Raw genomic sequence first — 19,919 nt, forward strand, 5'->3', positions numbered from 1 at the left:
CAGTTACATTTTAAAAATACATTTGTGCATGTCATTCACAGAAATAACAAATGCTATCATATTTAATGTAGTTATAGAATCGAGAATCAGTAAAGTGGTAAGTATTTAATACGCACCCTCCCAGCAGAGCTGATTCAAAATGGCAGCCCCCACGGATAACGTGTCTGATGATGTCAGTGGCGACGAACTCAATCTATTCTCATCGAACTTTGATCCCTTACGAGCTCTGTATTCGACCAATACCCCTGTTCAGTTTCCAGACGTTCGAGTTTTTAACAATGTTGCAGAATACGAAAGCAAAGTACACGGTAAAGGGAGAGCTGGCCAAGGTTCACAAGTGTCAATGCCGAGCCAGACAGCAAGTGGTCCTAAAACACCGTCACAGAAACCGTCTGCTCCAGACAGACAGGTTCTGCAGATGCCAGACGCCAGTATGCATAGTGCTAAACGTAGGATGCTGAGGAATGTGTTGACACGAATGGATCAAAGTAAGTCCACCCAAACCTTTGAAAAGTGGTAGGCAGCGGCCATTTGGTGGTCAAGAAAATAATCAAGACCTCTTTTTTAATGTTATTTTTTCCAACTCCAAGACAAGTGGCCAAATAAAGTTGTCTTTAAATATGTCATCTCCTATACATAATAAATGTTGAAACACGGAGAGGTAAATTCTGCATGTCTAAAGGTTTCATTTATGAAAATGATGAAACAAATTTCAGTCATAAAATGAAAATTCAAATGGTCAATTGACAAAACTGTAAGCAAATTTGACAGAAATCTTTTACAGCCTTATTAATATGTGCATACTATTCAGAAACTTAAATTTTATGAAATATGAATTTTATGAATGGTCACCCCTGAACGAAACGGAAAATTTTTCTTCAACAATAGCTTTGAGTTGTAATGATGTGTGAGCATGACTCCCATGCAGGTTCGTATATATTTCAGGCTTCATCAGTGGCCCACTGAGTATCTTGCGGCGCTGTGTTCAGGAGAAGCTACAGACTTATATATGGACACGCAGCGCTTGTAGTGTTCGAGGAATTCTCAAAGGATATGTTGTAGCTTTCGACAAACACTTTAATCTGGTAAGGTGGAACAGCTGTGTTCTGTCATGTGACCTCTGCTTGTTGAGTTTCTTCTGTCATCCTGATTATGCCTATATATATATAGCGAGTGAGGTTTGGAGCTGAGTTAAACAGTATCCCAGTAATGGCATGGTATGTGAAAGGGATGCAAAAAGTAATGTTAGTCAGTATGTTCAACTTCTAAAAATTACGACCTTGGTATTGACGCATCTAAAAACATAATCTTGGAGAAGAGGGAATTGAACCCACAGTTACTACAGGCCACTGTAAGTACAGTGGAGTAGCCTAGTGGTTAAAGCACTTGCTTGCACAATGTGTGAAGCCCATTTCAGGTGTTCTCCTAATGATACTTCTGAATATTGCCCAAAGCGGCATAAAACTAATCTGACTCACTCTGTTGTGATGTGTCAGAGATCAAAAGAGTGCAATCAACATATTTCTATTCTAATCATTATTCTTATTGTACAGGCAATGATTGATGTTGACGAAGTCTACAGAATTCCGAGTGTATGCAGGAAGAAAATGAAAAAAGTAAGATCTAGTTTGAAGTTTGAAATATGGATGTCATAAACTGGAAAGTTTCCATGCCTTGATTAACACATAGTGACACAGACAGGAGGACCAATACATGGTAGATTTCACAATGGGTTCTTTAAGATTTGACTCATGATGACATGTTTTTAGTAGTATTCATCACATTTCTGTCAGTAATATTGCTTGTGGAATAAAAGACTGTTGTAATAATGACTTCCCAAGGTAAGGAAGTTTAATGACTGTAAATGTCCCTTGCCCTGGATGTTTTGGATAATTGCTGGATTTGCATATCTCCCAGGTTTACCTTCACGATAAATCTCCACTAGACCCTGGATGCATCTATTGCACAGGGCAATGATTTTATTACCTCCCTTTGTTGCCTCTGCATTCTCACAGTAGCCAATCAGCTAAGCCACTGTTACAACCAAGCTTGCCAGTGTCAACAAAAAGATAGTGGTCGCAGCTATGAAGGTTTGTTCACAGTGTGACTCCAATTTGGGTGGAAATCATACAGACGTAATTGACAGGTCTGAAACTTCAAAAAAAAATATATATGCAAGAACCTCTACATTAGTTGTGTTGCCCAGTTTAATTGGCTGGATAATTTAAGAAGTGAAATTGAGTTGTGATTGGTATGCCCAGCTTCCCAGCACAGATACCTGTTTGGATAAAAAGCCAGTCTAAGTAAACTTATCCTCAGTACTTTTCGTTACACTCCACTACTGAGTCTAACAAAACCTTATGGGAGGTCGTGTCAGGTAACCTTTGAGATTGACCAAAAAGAACAGAGCTTACCAAATTGCGAAAGTGCACATTTGCACATACCTATTTAACTTTTTAACTCGACAAGGTTTGTACCCGAACGATTCTGAATGCTATTTTACGTATGCTCGCTTCCGGGTGATGCACACGGCGCACATACAACCATGACAACAGTGATTAAACAGTTGCTGAAAATAGTGTTTTTTGGCAATATTCAAGGATGTTATCTTGCACAAATATTATCTAATGGTAACCGTGTCAACAGAAACCCCAAAGCGTATATACTGCAGGTCAAATAACTTTGTTTTATGCAGACTTTTGTTTGTGGAGAGATTTGTGTTAGTGACCTGAATATTTTGAAGGTCCCTCCGATCCCTAAATAGTAGCGGTTGTCTGATTGGTTAAATCTATTTAACCGTCTCACGTTTGATTGGACGGTCATTGGTCGCGGAAAGGTTACCTGACGCGACATTCTACTAGGTTTTGTTAGACTCAGTGGTGGAGTGTAATGAAATACACTGAGACTAAGTTTACTTAGACTGGATAAAAAGTCAGCCATGGGAGGTAATAAAAGAGCCATAAATGCATCCAGGGTCTCGTGGAGATTTGTTGTAATGCATACGCTGGAGATTATTGAGGATGGTTGACAGTCAGCTCCAAATATTTCCAATATTTTTAATCATGATGCTCATATGCTCTGATGAATCAATTCCATTGCAACAAGATCTTGATTATTGCTCAGAATGCCTTGACTTTACAGCACCATTTCATATGAAGCAGACACAAGACTTTTGAAAGATGAAATCTGATTGGTCAGTTGAAAGTACATATTAAAGATATGAGTAAAAATAGCCACTGGTTGCACTAAAATCAAGCCATGAAAGATGGAAGCTATAGTATGGCATTTTGTCCAGCAATTATCCAGCATTTTGCTAGAAATTAACCTGTTACACAGAGCTGACCTATATTGATAAACGCTGATCTGACCCAACACTGATGCTGTTACAGGTCATTGGCTTCCACTCTGTGCAAGCTGTCAAGGTTCTGCTGTTGATTTTGTTGACAGTTTCATAGACAGATTCTTTCACATAAATATATAAAATCGGTGATTTACAATGTGATTAGGTTGTCTGACAAAACATCCACTTGCAAGTTTGAAATCCATTGGTACATTGGATGAAGAGTTATTTACAAAAATTCGGGTCCACATGCATTTCCTGAAAAACTATAGTATGGCAAAATTTGAAAGTGGAACCTTTTTGTCAGTTAACTCCCTTGCATAAGAAAGATGCATCAACGAAGGCAGAGTTGCATCATTGATTGATGCTCCCTTGTTCTTGCAGTGTGATGATTCAGTACAGACAACTTCTGTAGTCCAGTGATCAACAAACTGGTTAGGACATAGTTGTTAATTTCATATAACATATCTTCTTTTTCTGACAGATGAGAGATATAAAACAAGATCACCAGGCTCAGGAAAAATCTGCAGACGTAGAGATGGAAGAAGCTGATGCCAGAGCCACACCTTGCAGTGATGATCAGCGCAGACATTCCAAACCAGAGAGACTTTCCTTCACACAAACATCCCATCACTCTACCTCAAGAACCCGTTCACACCAAACCTCAAGTAAGGTGTCACATTGTGAAACACCTCTGCCATGTGAAGCAGCATGGCTTGGACTGAGACCAGAAGATGTTCAGTGGCGACATGTGAATCAGTTGTTTGTAAGGGGAGATAATGTGGTGTTAGTCAATCTTGTTGGTACTTGAAGGGGAGAACTCAAATAAAACCTGTTCTATTTGGTCTACTTTTGTTTTTTGTTTAAACAGATCAAAGAAATAATGAAGCTGCTGTAAAATAAATCCCAATTTTAGACTTTGTTTCTGTATTTTTAGGGGGTACCTGTTGTCAGTGGCGTACTTGTTTCATAGGAAGATCAAAGAGTAATATTTTTCACATTTTATTCACACTCCTGTTTTGTCTTTTTCCTGAACTTATCTCGCATCAAAACAATTTCGACTCAACTCCACATTCTGTTAATTTCATAACCCAATCAAATTAGAGCATCTATTTCAAGTCAAGGTCAGTCTGAAGAAAACATGACAATACAAAGTTTCCTATAAAGTGTAGTGTGTAGACAGTGACACTGTCATTCATTTATTTACTCACATTCAAACTCTGTTACATTACAACAGTACCCACCAAAAAAATGATCAGATTTACCTTTTTCATGAAAAATGGCTTTGCATGAAAATAATCTTAGCTATAATCTCAATTTGACCCGAAGCCTGAATTTTTAAGTCATGTCGTGCATCTGAATGCACCCTATCATCATCATCATCATCATCAGTGGGGAAGGCCGACACATGCACCTGGCAAGGCAGACTAACATTACAATCTTTCATATGATAGGAAATATGAGATGTTGATTCGAGGTTGTTAAGGTAATCACCATATCTGTCATCAGATTTGTTACTGGTAAGTTTTGGTGTAGTTGAGATAGTAAGTCTGCTGGAATGTGCCGTCATTTTGATAGTTCATCCGGAAGTTCTCGATGATGGCGTCTGCAGCGGCCTGAAGGTTGGGGAACTTGTGACCACTTAGACGAGCTGAAACAAACATCATCCCTTGAACTACTGACCTGTGAGTATTGGCTACAGTGAGCGGATGAGTGTTGTGTATCGCTGGTATCAGCTAGAGTATGCGTGTCCCGCAAGGCAGTGAACAAAAACATGTGCCACGGTCAGTTCACTTCTTTGACACACATTAATATAGCAATGCACGACACTCAGGCCCTACGTACTGATGGCCAACCCTGAGGATCAGGGTTAAAAGTGGTCCTCAGCCATCCATGCAACACCATAAGAGGTGACTTGCTGGACCGGATGGTCAGCTTTGCTGACGTCGTTGACACATATCATCGCATCCAAACTACGTAGACTGACGCTCAATCTTTGATCAATGCATTATCTTTCCCAGACTCTGTTATTTAAGGATCACCGCCATTTATCTTGAATACTGTTTACTGCATGCTCCCCCAAATACTCGCTTATGGCGACATTAACTGTGTCCATGATGCCAATGGTACGGAAACAAAACTCATGGACAAACTATTCCTTCTTACACTCGTTCTACCAGGTCATTCCGTCATCAAGCACACGAAGTTGGTACGATCACACGTCACGGTCGCGGTTCGATTCCCCAAATGAGCACCGTCTATGAATACAATTCTAGGTGTCCATTACTGAAATTTTGCTAAAAATATCACCGCTCGGAGTGTCGTCACCTACGATGGAACCATATGTGCAGACATACCTTCGTTGACGAAGAAGGATGAAAAGTAATGTGAGATGAGAACTCCATTGCTGGTGTGGTCCAGTGCCTGCTTGGGGTTCCAGTCGAAGTTGATAACCTCGGGATGCCACTGAGTGCCGTAGAACGGGTACTTGAAGGCTGAAGCATAAGACATATCGTCAGGATTTAGACAAAAATTAACGGGTTTGTCGAATGTTGTGAAATATGGAAGTGAATGCGGTTTTACGTCGCTTTTAGCAATGTTCCAGGAATATCACAGCGTAGGAAGCCAGGTTGTACCCATGTGGGGAGTCTTCGGCGTGACAAGCTAAGACGTATCTATCTATATATGGATGTTCCGGACTAACACGAGTGTACTCATTCATCAGCACTCGTCCCATACCGTAAACCCGAAGTAGATAGCCTTGTCCCAGAATAGCACGAATTGGTCATGAATGGAATGTACCTTGGGTTGCTGGGTACACCAAACAGCTAGAAAATCCAAAGATCTGTTACGTATATGAGAAAAGTATGTTCATACAAACTGATCTAGGATTGTGTTCATTCAAATACTCTCACTTGTATTTGAACTCCCCAACCACACCGATTCCTGATTTCCGACAATAACGTGCTAATGTATGTATTGTCTCCCCTGTGTAGAGGAGGATTCGGTTCTCGTTACCTTCTATAGTAGACACAAACACCTTGCCCTTCCGCCCTTTGTTTGTGGAGATGGGTCTATAGAAGGAGGTGAGTGACTCGGTCTGGCTGAACGTCTGGGGACAAATTAAACATTATATGACCATGAGGCGACTAAAGCTGCATGTTCGTATACCGCAATGCTATAGAAGTTATACCGCAATGCTATAGAAGGAGAAATTGTTTTGTTATAGGGCAGAAATGTTACTTTTGAAAAGAGGAACTGTAAGAGCCCATAAGGGTCGAAGTGAGTGAGTGAATATTGCTTAACGCCGCATCAGCAATGTTGCAGCTATTCGCAAGGAGAAAAGGTCTCTTGTCCCTAAAGGTCGGCCGTCGACCAGGAAAACTATCGGATTACCCGATGAAGCACGGCATGCTTGTCACGTCTTCTTGTTTGGTAATCTTTCAACAAGATCTCGGGGTCACGAGAAATGGGCTTGACACATCGTAACGGATGGAGAAGAATCGAACCGGGCACTTGGTGCCCTTAAAAGTATTATACCCCTAATGGCAGAGCGTATACACAGCAGTCAAAGAAAAAGATCTTTGAACTCGTATAATGTAAATTTGTTATATGTGTGAACATGCCTCCATTCCTCACCTCCAGCAACAGGCCGTAGTGGTGGAAGTTGGGGGTGACGTTCTCTGTGGTCAGAATGTGAAGTGTCTTCTGTGACATTCGACTCAGCAGTCTGCTGGACTTGGCCTCTGGGGGACAGCAGTGACCAGAGCATGTCTTATGCAGTACACGTGTTAATCTTAACATCATGTCATTGACCAGGGCATATCTTGCATAACACGTGCGTTATCACTGACAAGAAGAAGTGGCCAGAACATGCATAACTCAGTACTACGTGTTAATCATTATGCCACAGCACTAACTAGAACGATACATAATACTGTGCTCAGGCCCACGAATTCAGCAGGAATAATAATCATAGTATATGCATCGTATTCTTCTGTCAGGTAACCTTGCATTAAAGAACGTCTATCGAATTCGAAGTTGTATAATCGTATTAAAAGATTATTACTTTATTTATTGACAATTATTTTTAGTACAATCAGTCCAGCTGTCCCACCTGGGGTAAGGTCCAGAGGAAGGCTTATGTTCTCGGCGTCGGTAGGCTGGAGGAGGTTGTGTCTGGCAGTCAGGTTGGTGAGGAGTTGGAAGCCCTGACAGGTGCCCCACAGGGGGAAGTGATCCCCGGCGTCGTTAGCCTGGTGGACACGGATACACGGAACACCATAAAATAACCCAATTTATTAGTCACGGGGAGATATAACACGTGAGTGAATTTAGTATAGTTTTACGCCACACTCAGCAACAATCCAGCTATATGGTGGCCGTCTGTAAATAGTCGAGTCTGGACCAGACAATCCAGTGATCAACAGCATCATCATCGATCTAAGCAATTGAAATACAATGACATATGTCAGGTGTCATATGTCAAGTCAGTCGTCAAGACAAGCGTTTCCGAGCCATACCCCCCGGTCCCGTTAGCCGCCTCTTACGAGGAACATGGGTTAGAGAAGATCATTTCTAACCAGGATCCTCACGGCAGACCCATGTCCCCTTGAGCTCGTGCGTGCGTGCGTGCGCGCGTGTGTGAAATTTTATGCACTTGAATATGCCTTAATCTGAGTCACTTGCTGCTTTCAACGACATCGTGCAGGGTATGGCAACTCACAACGCCGGCGACATATTACTCTTACCTTCACTGCCATGTCGTAGAGGATTCTGGCCGCCTTGGCGTAGTCGCTGCTCACGATGCCGACACTACCACCGGGAAACAGCACTCTGTGGGACAAATACATGTGTTAACGATCTCACACGTCTAAAGTATTTTATAGAAACAGAAACAAAAACAATCGCATGCTTACCCATTGATGTGTGAGAACAGCTTGACGTAGTAAGTGACTGGCTCCCTCACTCTGCAAGGGATGAAATTATACAGTCAATCACACTGTCCTGATGAAATGTGGGATAACGCTTTTGAACATTATATGTTAGCATTTTCTCCATTACATCAATAAATCCAGTGTACTGAAATCGCAATCACTATAACGGACCTGGTCATGACAACATAACTAAACTGTAATGGTCTCTACTTTCGTTCTGGTACAGTCTACAGAAGTATAGGATGACAGATCTCACTGGCACTACCCTGGCCCCGCCTACCTGATCTATGAGACAACGGATCTCATCTGACTGGCACTACCCTGGCCCCGCCTACCTGATCTATGAGACCACGAATCTCATCTGACAGGGACTACCCTGGCCCCGCCTACATGAACTATGAGACCACGGATCTCACCTGACTGGCACTACCCTGGCCCCGCCTACCTGATCTATGAGACAACGGATCTCACCTGACTGGCACTACCCTGGCCCCGCCTACATGAACTATGAGACCACGGATCTCACCTGACTGGCACTACCCTGGCCCCGCCTACATGAACTATGAGACCACGGATCCCACCTGACTGGCACTACCCTGGCCCCGCCTACATGAACTATGAGACCACGGATCTCACCTGACTGGCACTACCCTGGCCCCGCCTACCTGAACTATGAGACCACGGATCTCACCTGACTGGGACTACCCTGGCCCCGCCTACCTGAACTATGAGACCACGGATCTCACCTGACTGGGACTACCCTGGCCCCGCCTACCTGAACTATGAGACCACGGATCTCACCTGACTGGGACTACCCTGGCCCCGCCTACCTGAACTGTGAGACAACGGATCTCACCTCACTGGCACTACCCTGGCCCCGCCTACCTGAACTATGAGACAACGGATCTCACCTGACTGGCACTACCCTGGCCCCGCCTACCTGAAGTATCAGATAACCGACCTCACCTGACTGGCACTACCCTGGCTCCCGCCTGCTCCAAGTACTTGACATAGTTAGCTGGGATGTATGTGTCGCCATGTGTCTTGCTGTCTGTGGCCTGGGCGAGGACACCTGTCAGGGGACATAGCACGTTATTTTAGAATGAAGAAAAAATCATGGTGTATTATTTTCATCCTGATCCCGGGCTCGTTTTTTCGTTTCGTTTAGTTTCTAATCGCTCTCATTTTACCTACTGGACACTTTCCACTTACATACTGTCGTGTATGTACTGAGACATATAAGGTGCATAGAAAACAACGTTTCATTCTCCACAATGGTGTACATAGGAACACACGTCGATCCTGTTCAACATAATAGAATCAGGTTATAGTCCTCAACTGGCAGACACATTGTGTATGTTAGAAAGTTGGATAATTTCACAACGGTGACCCGAGAAAGTCGTTGTATCCCATAGACCAGCCATATCGTCACAGAAACTGACCTAAATACGCTATCACTCGTCTGTAAAACCATACTCACTCACTCCGCGGGTCGTTTCTGTTGATTTGACGCTGACAACATATATGCAGATCGTGTGTGAGATGGAGCGCTGGTATGCTATTCACCAAGGGAGCTTACTGCGTCCAGTCCAGTCACAGTCTTAACGATGAAGAAATTTTAACCGTTTTCTGTGATGGACCCTCACTTGCGTACTGACTTACCTATCACTGGTCTGTTGTTGTATGTGACTTGCCGAGCTGTTATCGCCGTCACCAACACGCTTAGCTGCACCAACACAGACACCGCCATATCGTTCTCGACGAAGAAGGAAGTATTTAGATCTATACTGACAGCTGCTTGCTGTAGATGTATATATATAGTAACCCGCTCATATAACGGCATCAACATGCGCGAACCTGAAATCAATTATGATTTTGTTTTGTTTGTTTGTTGTTTGACGCCACACAAGCTGCATGACGGCGGGATGTAAATAATCGAGTCTACCCCAAAATATCCAGTGCTTGACACCATGAGCATCGATCTATCAACTGGATATGACTGAGTGAGTGAGTTGAGTTTTACGCACTCAGCAATATTCCAAATTTATGGTTGCGGTCTGTAAATAATTGAGTCTGGATCAGTGATCAACAGTATGAGCATCGATCTGCGCAATTGGGAACCGATGATATGTGTCAACCAAATAAGCGAGCCTGACCCCCGACCCCTTTAAACGCCTCTTACGACAAGCAGAGTCGCCTTTTTTGGCAAGCATTTCTTTGCTGAAGGCCTATTCTACCCCGGGACCTTCACGGGTCTGGATATGACTGAATGTTCAACCAAGTCAATGAGTTTGTCCCGACAGGTCATATCTTACGAGAAGCTTGATACGGAAGCAGCTTGACGACCTAACACGGATGATATGAGTGGATAACAGAACGGGTAACTTAATTGTATACTGAGATAACTCTAAATTGGTAACGTTATGAGCAGAAGTAGAGGGTTGAGGAAGCCATGCGGTCTGCCGCGTGAAGTGGTAAATTTGAAGGTTTGATTTGCCAAAGCAAAGCAATACAGAAGTCTTCGGATTCTGGCCTGATAATCATCAAATTATTCCCCCTGCATCGTGTTGGACAGCAGTGGAAGCGGCCGTCGACACTGGCATATCGAGTTGATCCCAAACGCAGATGCCGTATCGGGTTCAGATCCAGAGAAGGCCATGACAAGATACTGATGCTAGAATTATGAAGAAAGTCTACAGTGACACGTGGGATGGAGTTGTCAGTAATGGTATTTTAGAGGGTGGGAAGTCCACAACTGACAAACCAAATTTTATGGATAACAACTTGCCATTATTTTGACTTTGAGATGCGTTACCAAGCAGCTTTCCCTCATTTTCTCCTACGCTGTGGCTGTGGACGTAGAATCGGGTGGGATGTGTTTGTGAGGGGTTTTTTTCGTATATATTTTTAGGGTGGTTCCACGAGTAGCCCAGTGTGGTGAAAGCGTTTGTTCGTCACGGAAAGACTCACCGATTCACAACATGTCTTCCGCTGATATTGTTGATGGTATCCTCCCATAAGACATACCTCTCATAAGACAGGCTGCCTGAAACAACACATTTTATGGTTGGTTGCATAAGCATTATTACTGGGACAAGCCATCAGTTTCCAAACTTGTCCAGCTCTTGAGAACCCACAATGTTAAGCAGCTCTGTAGTTTTGGTAAATTCCTTATTCAAGGCTTCAACGTTCAGACTAAACTTATTGTAAAAGTAAGTAAATATGTATCAAATCAACTTACCTGTCTGTACTAAGAATGTATTTTTTCTTGTTCATCACAGAAAAACAAAAGAACTGAACTTAAGTGATTCTGGTAGCGATGAGTCAGTAAAAGGAGAATGGCCCAGGAGATAGAAGGGTGTGTTACCATAGTCTATAATGACTCCAGGTCAGTTCATTAACTAAATAGGGGTGGACAGCGTCCAATGGGAGGTTTGTCTTTTGGGAGGTCTGTCTCATGGGAGTGAACCTGCTGAATGGGTCTGTCTTATGGGAGGTCTGTCTTTTGGGAGGTCTGTCTCATGGAAGTGAACCTGCTAGATGGGTCTGTTTTGTGGGAGGTCTGTCTTTTGGGAGGTCTGTCGCATGGGAGTGAACCTGCTGGATGAATGCTAGAAGCGAAGTAAAACTAAACTCACTCACGGCCATTGTCGGCTGCTGACTTATATTTTTGGCGCCCAACACTTTGAAAGAATTCTCGGCTATTCAAAAAGATGTCAATGTACGTAGATAATGTGTACACTGAAGTTATTGTATGAATGTCTTTTTACGGTACTTACACTGAAAACCGATTGCCAGGACTACGGTAAAGAAATAAGGGATTTTTTACAGTGTGGTAATAAAATAATATTGGTATTTATGTGAAAAGGTGTATATAGACAGTCTGCCACCTAAGCTGCTATGTCTTATCTGTAGTGTCACATGACTCAGATAACGACGCTTTTTCCTCTGTGTCAATATGGGTGGTCTACAGGTAGCTGCTTGTGTCCTGCTGGTGGCGATTCATGTGGCCTGCCTGCCCCTCAACAACAGACCAATCATTGGTAAGTAATCACATTACCAGATCACAAATTAATTGTGCCCCTGTGATTAGTTGTTTGACCCTGACCTTGGGTCACAATGACTGAACACATTTGGCAAACATTTACCCACAATCAGGTGTGTGACCTTTGTAGCCACGTGACCTCGTATTGATTCCAAATTGAGGCTGGTTCTCAATAGCACATGCTGCTTGCAAGAGGCGACAGGATGGAATTGGTGCTCGAGGAAGGTGATTTGGTTGACTTCATGTCACCTTACCCCGGAGTCGTGGTCCATTGTTTTCATAATATTGACCACTTTATTGTCTGATTTAGGTCAGTTATTTCATCCAAACAGCCGAAATATTGATGAGTTAAACAATAAACGGACAAGCATACTCAAGTGGGAGGACTACAACAATGGGACCAAGAAACTTGAGTAGTATTACCCACAAGGCCATGTTGATGAGTGTTTAACACAAGGTACATAAATATGTTGGGATTATGAATACACAGTGGCTCATAGAAAATGGTCGACGCGTGTTATATTTGGGATGACACTTTTTAAGTAAAGTACATACCCTAGTACTTTAGTTGGGTTGAGTTCCACCCAGGCGCGGTGGCTGAGTGGGTTAAACCATGTGAGGTTGCGATTGGGATGGGACTGAACCCAACAAAAGTACAAGAATCTGCTCCTTACTCAGAAAGTATAACACGTGTTACGTGTTGAGATTAGAAGCAAAATTGTAAGCGTTGATACACAGGCAGATTGTAGCGCAAATAGAGTTGCGCAACAGAAAAAAGAATAGTTTCGACATGTAATTTAGTCACATTTTTGCCATTTTTTCTTCATTGAAAGTGATTTGCAATCAAATGGTTATAGCTTCTATAGTTAAATTTCTTGTTTGGAAAAATACAAGAAATAGGTAAATAAAAACGAAAAAAGATAAGTCTCACAGTAATTCCGACTAGCCAATCCAGTGATCATATGATATTATTTCAGAGGAATGTGGATACCATCTGCCACATGATTCTTAAAGAATAGTAAATGAGAATATTGTCTCGATCATGTCGCTTTCAGTGATAGGAAACGCTTCCTTCATTAACTTTACTCACATTGCTTTAGATACAAATGATTGCTTACTCTGGGTTCGGATAATGACAGTTTCGCATTTTCAAACAGTTGCTGACTTTACTAGAACTTTGAAGAAATGTGTAATGGTTGTAGGATCCATTGTAACTTTTCTTAACAAGACGGATGACATCACCTGAGGTTTGATGCATTTATACTGCTAGTCAGAAGCTTGTCAAATGGAAGCAGCTAATGGGAGCATTTTAGCTAGTTTTAAAAGGGTCTTGACTATCAAAGAAATTCCATTTAGCGTAAAAGGAAAACAGGTGTGAGAACAAAACTGGAAATGAGATTTTTAAAGTATTTTTTCACCTGGTAAGTTTGCTTTTGAAAGAAACACCGTGAAGAAGTCTTTGAAAGTTTTTGAACTTTGACCCGGACGTAGCACTCAATATGGCAGCCATCGAAGGTACATCCTGGCAACTTTCTGTGCACAATTTACACAATTTACTGGTCATTAGTTATGGAAAATTTGAAAGCTCTAGAGCTGATTGTCAGATCTCAGTAATTTTGGGAGCAAACTACTCAACGAACTGTTAAAATACGTGGCTACAAATTTTATAAAACTGCCAAACGGTGAATTCTAGCGTATTTGCTCAAGACATTTTGAAGTCGTGGAACCATTATTTCCTGTCAAAGTATGAAGTTTTGGAATTAATTTTCACGTATCTGTCCTTTGTTATTGGGCCTAGAATCCTGGATTTTTGGCGCAAACAACTTCGTACAATATGTTAAATCAACATTTCCTGTTCAGTGTTGACAACCTTTGCTCGCTGGGCTCGTGCATAGGAAGACCGGCCATTTTGTCTTTGTTGCGCAACTGTATTTGCGCAACATTTTACCTGTGGTTGTTACATACGTCGGTTCTGTATGCTGTCTAGGGGTGGTTGACCAGAGCACGGGTTCCTACCATCAATATGGCGACACCTACATCTCCGCAGCCTACGTCAAGTTCCTAGAACAGGCCGGAGCCAGGGTAGTTCCTGTAAGGTGAGGTCACCCAGTAATGGAAACAGAAGCCGAGTACAAACAGGTATCTGACGCGGATTGGGGTATATACTTGAAGCCTGTCTGGCCCATGATTGTACGTCCATATAAAGCTCATACACTTTAAGCTTGTTGGGCCAATGAGTGTGCGAAAAGAGCTCAAATATTTGAAACCTGTTTGGCCCATGATTGTACGTCCATAGAGCTAATGTACTTGAAGCCTGTTGGATCCTTGATTGTTCGTCCATAGAGCTCATATATACTCTTAAAAAAGCAGGGGAATCTGAACTTTGAAGTCTGGTAGAAAGAAAACCCATTGTTGAACGTTACCATGACATTCATCTTATGTATGCAGCATCATTTCACGTTATCGCCATACGCAAACACAATGCACGTGGGAGCCTCCTACACGTGCATGGGGTGTCATTATGAGTCTTGATCATTAATTTTCTTGCATCACACACTACTGACTGAAGATTGTAAACCTGAAATTTTCATGTCGTACTCCAGTCAGCAAACAAGGGGGATAACTGAACGAACAGCTTTGCCTTGAATGAAATCCATGTGGTGATGCATTCTTAAAACATCCATTATTATTGTTCCAACATTGATTCAGTCCTATATATCTCCCAATTTCGACAATGCGAATTGAAAGTACAGTTCCCCTACTTTTTTTGAAGAGTAAAAGTAAGACCTGTTGGGCTCATGGTTGTGTTTCCATCGGGCCCATATGATATACTTGAAGCCAGCTGGGCACATGACTGCACGTCCATGGATCACTACTGAGACTACATGGCGGCGGACTGTACATAGTTGAGTGATCAACAACATGAGCATATATCTATGTATACGTAATTGGTATAGGCTATGATGACGCCTTCGTGTCACCAGAGTCAGCGAGCATGAACACCCCACCCGTTAGTCGCCTTTTATTGGCTGCTGAAGATAAATTCTAAATCAGATTTTCATGGTTGTTTTGTTTGATCATGGTTCATGGTTGATTTGTCGATCCTTCAGTTGTTATGACATGTTCGGACTACAGGGTGCTATGTTTCTTCCACAGAGTCAAGCAACCTAAAGAATACTACGAAACCCTTCTTTCCCGCATCAATGGGTGAGTATACCTTGACCCTACAAATGATTTATATGATAATTACTTTATTCACGATACACATCACAATACGTTATTGCAAACAGAAATGGCACAAATATTTTTTCACACGTCTTTTTAACAGCTGTTTTTGATTTTGAACATTTTTTGAATGTAAGAAATGGTGATACTCTATACAGACTAACACTGTTTTCTATTGCGTTATAGTGTGTTAGTATATCAGTTGTGTATCCTTCACTCACATCTAGTTATAAAAAGGTGAATCGGTTTTAAAGTTTATTTTTGTGAAACAAGGTAACTGCCTTCTTTTAATGACTATTCGTACGATACGGCGGGGGATCGACCATTGTACTCCTTTTGACAAACATTTGCCTGGTCCGGAAACCTGACTCGGAGTAGATATGACATACGCAGAACACCAGTATGATTCACTATCCTCTGTATAACAGGGTGTTGTTTCCTGGGGGTGATCGTAATCTGACCTCCAGCTACCTCGCCACTGCCGCCAGGATCATATACGACATCGTCGTCGAGGTAATCTCTAGGAGCTCAACACTTTGATGTCTCTGTTAGGTGGAACAATTTCGGCTGAAATATTTGCAGACCATTTGTGTTTCTGTTGTGTTGGTTCTGTTCTTTGACTTGAGAAAGGCAAACTAGTGTGAGGGCGACTAACGAGATCCGGTGGTCATATGGTATCGTATCTCAGTTGCGTCGGTCGATGCTCGTGCTGTTGATCACTTGATTGTCTGGATTGACTTGATTATTTCCAGACTGCTGGAATACTGCTGTTCGGCGTAAAACTGCACTCCCTCACAGTAATCCCAGGCCAGGATTTGCCATTATTTATCAGAAATAGATTTTGACAAAGGTGGTGCTTAATTAATGCTATTGTGTATATTCCCTTAATCAGAGACTTCAAATGTGTAGTGATGATACTGGGGCGATGTTCCTTTTAATGACCTGCTTCCATTGTTTGAGACCGTGTTGACGAAACTCATTTGTCTGATGGAGCGAGTGATTTGGAATGCAGTTCATTGTGTGGTATTGTGTCTCTGCCAGGCTAACGATGCTGGGGATTTCTTCCCTCTGTGGGGCACCTGTCAGGGATTCCAACTCCTCACCAACCTGACTGCCAGACACAACTTCCTGGTGCCTACTGATGCCGAGAACATTAGCATGGCGCTAGACTTGAAACCGGGTGAGCTCAGTTGTGTTGGCAACATAACATACACCATTAGGCTTTGCATTAAGGTTTTCATATACCATAGAGTATATTGTTGAATATTGCTGCGAGCAACGTAAACCACATTCAAAACATATATAAAACCTACCTGGACATTCTGAATCAGAGAAAGATAGGAAAGGGTCCTTATTTCTTCTCTCCTGTCGTTTCAAGACAGTAGGAACCTGCATCTCAAAGATATGGAACTACCGATTCACAACCATAGTAACTATAACAGTAGCTGTGAAAGCGATGACGTTAGAGTGACGACAATACCAGCCACCAGCTACAGAATCATATTTCACTGTTCACCGTATGACCATGGAGACTGATTTAAAACATATTCTTCTCACATTGTCTGCGAAGTATGAGCTTTGTTTTACCTGTAGCCTACAAGGAAAGTCGGTTGCTGGGCAGCGCCAGTCCTAACATCATCAACACTCTCTCAAAGGAGAAAGTCACGCCAAATTTTCATCACTGGGGAGTTATGGAGAAGGTATATTAATAACTGTTGCACATACGCTACCTTTGAGGCAACTCAGCAGTTTAGTTATCATCAGCATCATTGTTTATAATGAAACTTACAGATATACAACGACTTAGAAAGTTGTACTTTTGTATGAGTATATTGTTATCCCACGCTGCGAAGTGACAGCGGCGATGCAGCCATCGAATCGGCTGTTTCAGTCAGAGGTGAGTTACGTGATTTGCTTATTTACTCCACTGTCGAGTAAATTCCAAATTCAGGGTAGAATAACACTCGGTGTTGTAGCTATAGTTTGGTGTCCTCAGGTATGCTTACTAGCTTCAGGAGCAGATATATTAGTTATTTCATTTCACTGTGACAACTGCAGAGCGTTCTGATTACCGATGACATCACAATGGTCTGGAAGGCATTGTGATGCAAGTTCTCGACAGCGGAAATAGCTCTTATTTCCTCGTAAATATCTTAATGTAAGCCAAACGATATCGGCACGTGAAGATGTGGTTTTGAAATTGGTCTTCAGCAACCCGTAAGAGTCGACGAACGGAATCAGGTCAAGCTCGCTGATGTTGTTGACACATGTAATCGTATCGTATTATCTCAATTGGCCTATGCTCATACTAGTGATAACTGGATTGTGTGGTCCAAATCGCCACCATTTAGCTGGAATATTGCTGAGTGCGGCATTAAACAAGAAACCCACCCATCTCTTAGGAAGCCCAGTTTGGGGTGTTAAATAATCATGTACATTTGTCCTGTTCACCTTCCGTCAGACATTCAGTACCACACCCTCTCTTCATGATTTCTACCGGGTCATGTCTACCAACAAGGACAGGGCAGGGAAGGTGTTCGTGTCCACCATGGAAGGTGTGTATCTAAACCACTTTCACCTGTACTTGCAGTAGTAGTACTGATTCTAGTGTGTTGGTCGGACCATGGTCAAAAATGCCACATCTCTCTTTGAAGATGTTGTGTCCCTTGCAGACAAGCCGTTGTCGTTCGTCGACAAACCCTCTTGCAGTTTCCTGAAAGGCAACAGTGGTGACGAATGTAGCTGATTAAAAAGCTCTTCGTCGTATCTACCCTCCCAGTACCATCCCTAGTCTAGTCTGTCTCTTTGTGTTGCCAGAATCATATTAGTTTCCTTCAACTGAGTCCTTTGTGGACTACCAAAGCCCTAGCAGCCTAGAACTGTAGATATTCCCAAGTTCAGTCTGGATCACTCAGCTAACATAAGCTCATTTTCAATGTCAATACTGTATTATTTTTTAAAATTTAAGCTATATACATTCAGAGACTAAGCGTTTGTCAAGTGCCAATATGTAGAATCATATTTTCCCTCTTAATGTTTAATTTCGATAGCAGGGGTGGTGTATTCGGCGGCATGGCATTATCTTTGTAACCGTTTTTGTGACAGTTGCGAGCTGAGCTCCTTACATGGTTATAGGTCACCAAGAACGTAGGGAAATATGACGTTAATTCCATCTGCTGAGGGCTTGGCGAATGATTTAAGGGTTATGTGGCTGTAGGGAGCATGGTAACCCACCATCATATTGAGATTAACCAGCAAACTATTGCACAAAAAGAATCTCGAATTTGTATCTCACGATTCCGATTCTCTTCTGTCTCTTCCAGCCTTCAAATACCCGTTTTATGCCACCCAGTGGCACCCGGAAGATATAAACTACGGTTGGAATCCCAACTCCGACATTGACCACACACCGGAAGCCATCCTCGTCACTCAGTACTTTGCCAACTTCTTCGTTAACGAGGGTAAGCTAACGTAGATGGTTTGGGGAGATGTGAATTTCAAGTGTGTTTGTAAGGAACCTCATGATATGTTACATCTTGGAATATTTTAGCATACTCATTCTTTTCTCTTCCACAGCCCGAAAAAGTCGGCACCGCTTTCCTGACGTCGCTTCCGAGTCTGCAGCCGTCATGGAGAACTACACGCCTTTGTTCGTTACCGACGGTTCTTTCACTGATTTATATATATTTAATTTTACCCAAAGCCCTGTTTATTAAGCTATGGCTTCACACTTGTGTGTAAACGCTACTATAATAAAGTTGATTCAACTGATAATAGTCTTTCATTGATGATTACTGGGTTGTACCTCATCACTTCCTTCCATGCAGTGCCACGCGGATGTGTTGGTGCAGGGAGCAGCCATGTGTTTGATCTCTACACGAGTAGATTCCTGTGATATATGCATTTGATACTAACACGAGCACCAATGTTTTTTTCTCATTGCCTTACTAAACTGACGAGTAAAAGAAAGTACACGGGTGCTGCAATCCCAAATTTGCGTGCTAACTAGTAAAATTATTGAAAACACTATACAGAACGCAACCATCATGTTTCATATGCCAAAGAAAAACATTTACACATGTTTTGCCCGAATTGTCGCAAAATTGTGATTAATGCCCCATGTACGAGCACCTTTCGTACAGAGGGTATAAAACGTGTTTGCCGTATAGATTGAATAATCACTGAACAAAAGTCTCACGAGAAAATACCATGACTGACATCGATGCAACGAGAACGGGCCACAGTAATGTCACTAATGGGGGCTTCCGATTGCCATGTTGCAAGGACATATTTCAATATGACAGGTCAGACATGAGATTGACCCAGAAGTCACAACACCTCAAGAGGATCTTTGTTTTGCGGGTTATTCACC

General features: G+C 42.3%; 3 protein-coding genes across 3 annotated transcripts; 2 read left to right on the forward strand and 1 right to left on the reverse strand.

The window, feature by feature from the left end:
• Positions 1 to 125: 125 nt before the first annotated feature.
• Positions 126 to 4,187, forward strand: LOC137284973 (U7 snRNA-associated Sm-like protein LSm11). The gene is made up of 4 exons (XM_067817059.1): positions 126 to 488; positions 946 to 1,085; positions 1,554 to 1,616; positions 3,825 to 4,187. Exons 1-4 carry the CDS (start codon positions 140 to 142, stop codon positions 4,149 to 4,151), a joined length of 879 nt encoding a protein of 292 aa, XP_067673160.1. The 5' UTR covers positions 126 to 139; the 3' UTR covers positions 4,152 to 4,187.
• Positions 4,188 to 4,326: 139 nt separating this feature from the next.
• LOC137284972 (gamma-glutamyl hydrolase A-like) lies at positions 4,327 to 10,060 on the reverse strand. The gene is made up of 9 exons (XM_067817058.1): positions 9,940 to 10,060; positions 9,244 to 9,349; positions 8,260 to 8,310; positions 8,092 to 8,176; positions 7,458 to 7,596; positions 6,980 to 7,086; positions 6,359 to 6,452; positions 5,698 to 5,835; positions 4,327 to 4,991 (listed from the first exon to the last, which is right to left on the reverse strand). The coding sequence occupies exons 1-9, from the start codon at positions 10,025 to 10,027 to the stop codon at positions 4,855 to 4,857; spliced, it is 945 nt and encodes a 314-aa protein (XP_067673159.1). The 5' UTR covers positions 10,028 to 10,060; the 3' UTR covers positions 4,327 to 4,854.
• A 2,153-nt stretch (positions 10,061 to 12,213) lies between these two features.
• LOC137284970 (gamma-glutamyl hydrolase A-like) lies at positions 12,214 to 19,321 on the forward strand. The gene is made up of 9 exons (XM_067817055.1): positions 12,214 to 12,320; positions 14,310 to 14,418; positions 15,479 to 15,529; positions 15,976 to 16,060; positions 16,589 to 16,727; positions 17,141 to 17,247; positions 18,009 to 18,102; positions 18,871 to 19,008; positions 19,124 to 19,321. The coding sequence occupies exons 1-9, from the start codon at positions 12,236 to 12,238 to the stop codon at positions 19,261 to 19,263; spliced, it is 948 nt and encodes a 315-aa protein (XP_067673156.1). The 5' UTR covers positions 12,214 to 12,235; the 3' UTR covers positions 19,264 to 19,321.
• The last annotated feature ends 598 nt before the right edge of the window (positions 19,322 to 19,919 follow it).

The sequence above is a fragment of the Haliotis asinina genome, chromosome 5 (assembly GCF_037392515.1).
Source record: "Haliotis asinina isolate JCU_RB_2024 chromosome 5, JCU_Hal_asi_v2, whole genome shotgun sequence".
Taxonomy (NCBI): domain Eukaryota; kingdom Metazoa; phylum Mollusca; class Gastropoda; order Lepetellida; family Haliotidae; genus Haliotis; species Haliotis asinina.

What these genes read in the sequence shown, in the direction of transcription:
- LOC137284973 (XM_067817059.1), top strand. Translation starts at nt 140, where the DNA reads ATGGCAGCCCCCACGGATAACGTGTCTGATGATGTCAGTGGCGACGAA. An exon ending in TCGACAAACACTTTAATCTG is followed by an intron (nt 1,086 to 1,553) that starts GTAAGGTGGAAC and finishes CTTATTGTACAG; the next exon opens with GCAATGATTGATGTTGACGA. An exon ending in GCAGGAAGAAAATGAAAAAA is followed by an intron (nt 1,617 to 3,824) that starts GTAAGATCTAGT and finishes TTTTTCTGACAG; the next exon opens with ATGAGAGATATAAAACAAGA.
- LOC137284972 (XM_067817058.1), bottom strand. Translation starts at nt 10,027, where the DNA reads ATGGCGGTGTCTGTGTTGGTGCAGCTAAGCGTGTTGGTGACGGCGATA. An exon ending in GCCAGGGTAGTGCCAGTCAG is followed by an intron (nt 8,311 to 9,243) that starts GTGAGGTCGGTT and finishes CATCCCTTGCAG; the next exon opens with AGTGAGGGAGCCAGTCACTT. An exon ending in CTGTTCTCACACATCAATGG is followed by an intron (nt 8,177 to 8,259) that starts GTAAGCATGCGA and finishes TTTGTCCCACAG; the next exon opens with AGTGCTGTTTCCCGGTGGTA.
- LOC137284970 (XM_067817055.1), top strand. Translation starts at nt 12,236, where the DNA reads ATGGGTGGTCTACAGGTAGCTGCTTGTGTCCTGCTGGTGGCGATTCAT. An exon ending in CTTCTTTCCCGCATCAATGG is followed by an intron (nt 15,530 to 15,975) that starts GTGAGTATACCT and finishes TCTGTATAACAG; the next exon opens with GGTGTTGTTTCCTGGGGGTG. An exon ending in GTTCGTGTCCACCATGGAAG is followed by an intron (nt 18,103 to 18,870) that starts GTGTGTATCTAA and finishes TGTCTCTTCCAG; the next exon opens with CCTTCAAATACCCGTTTTAT.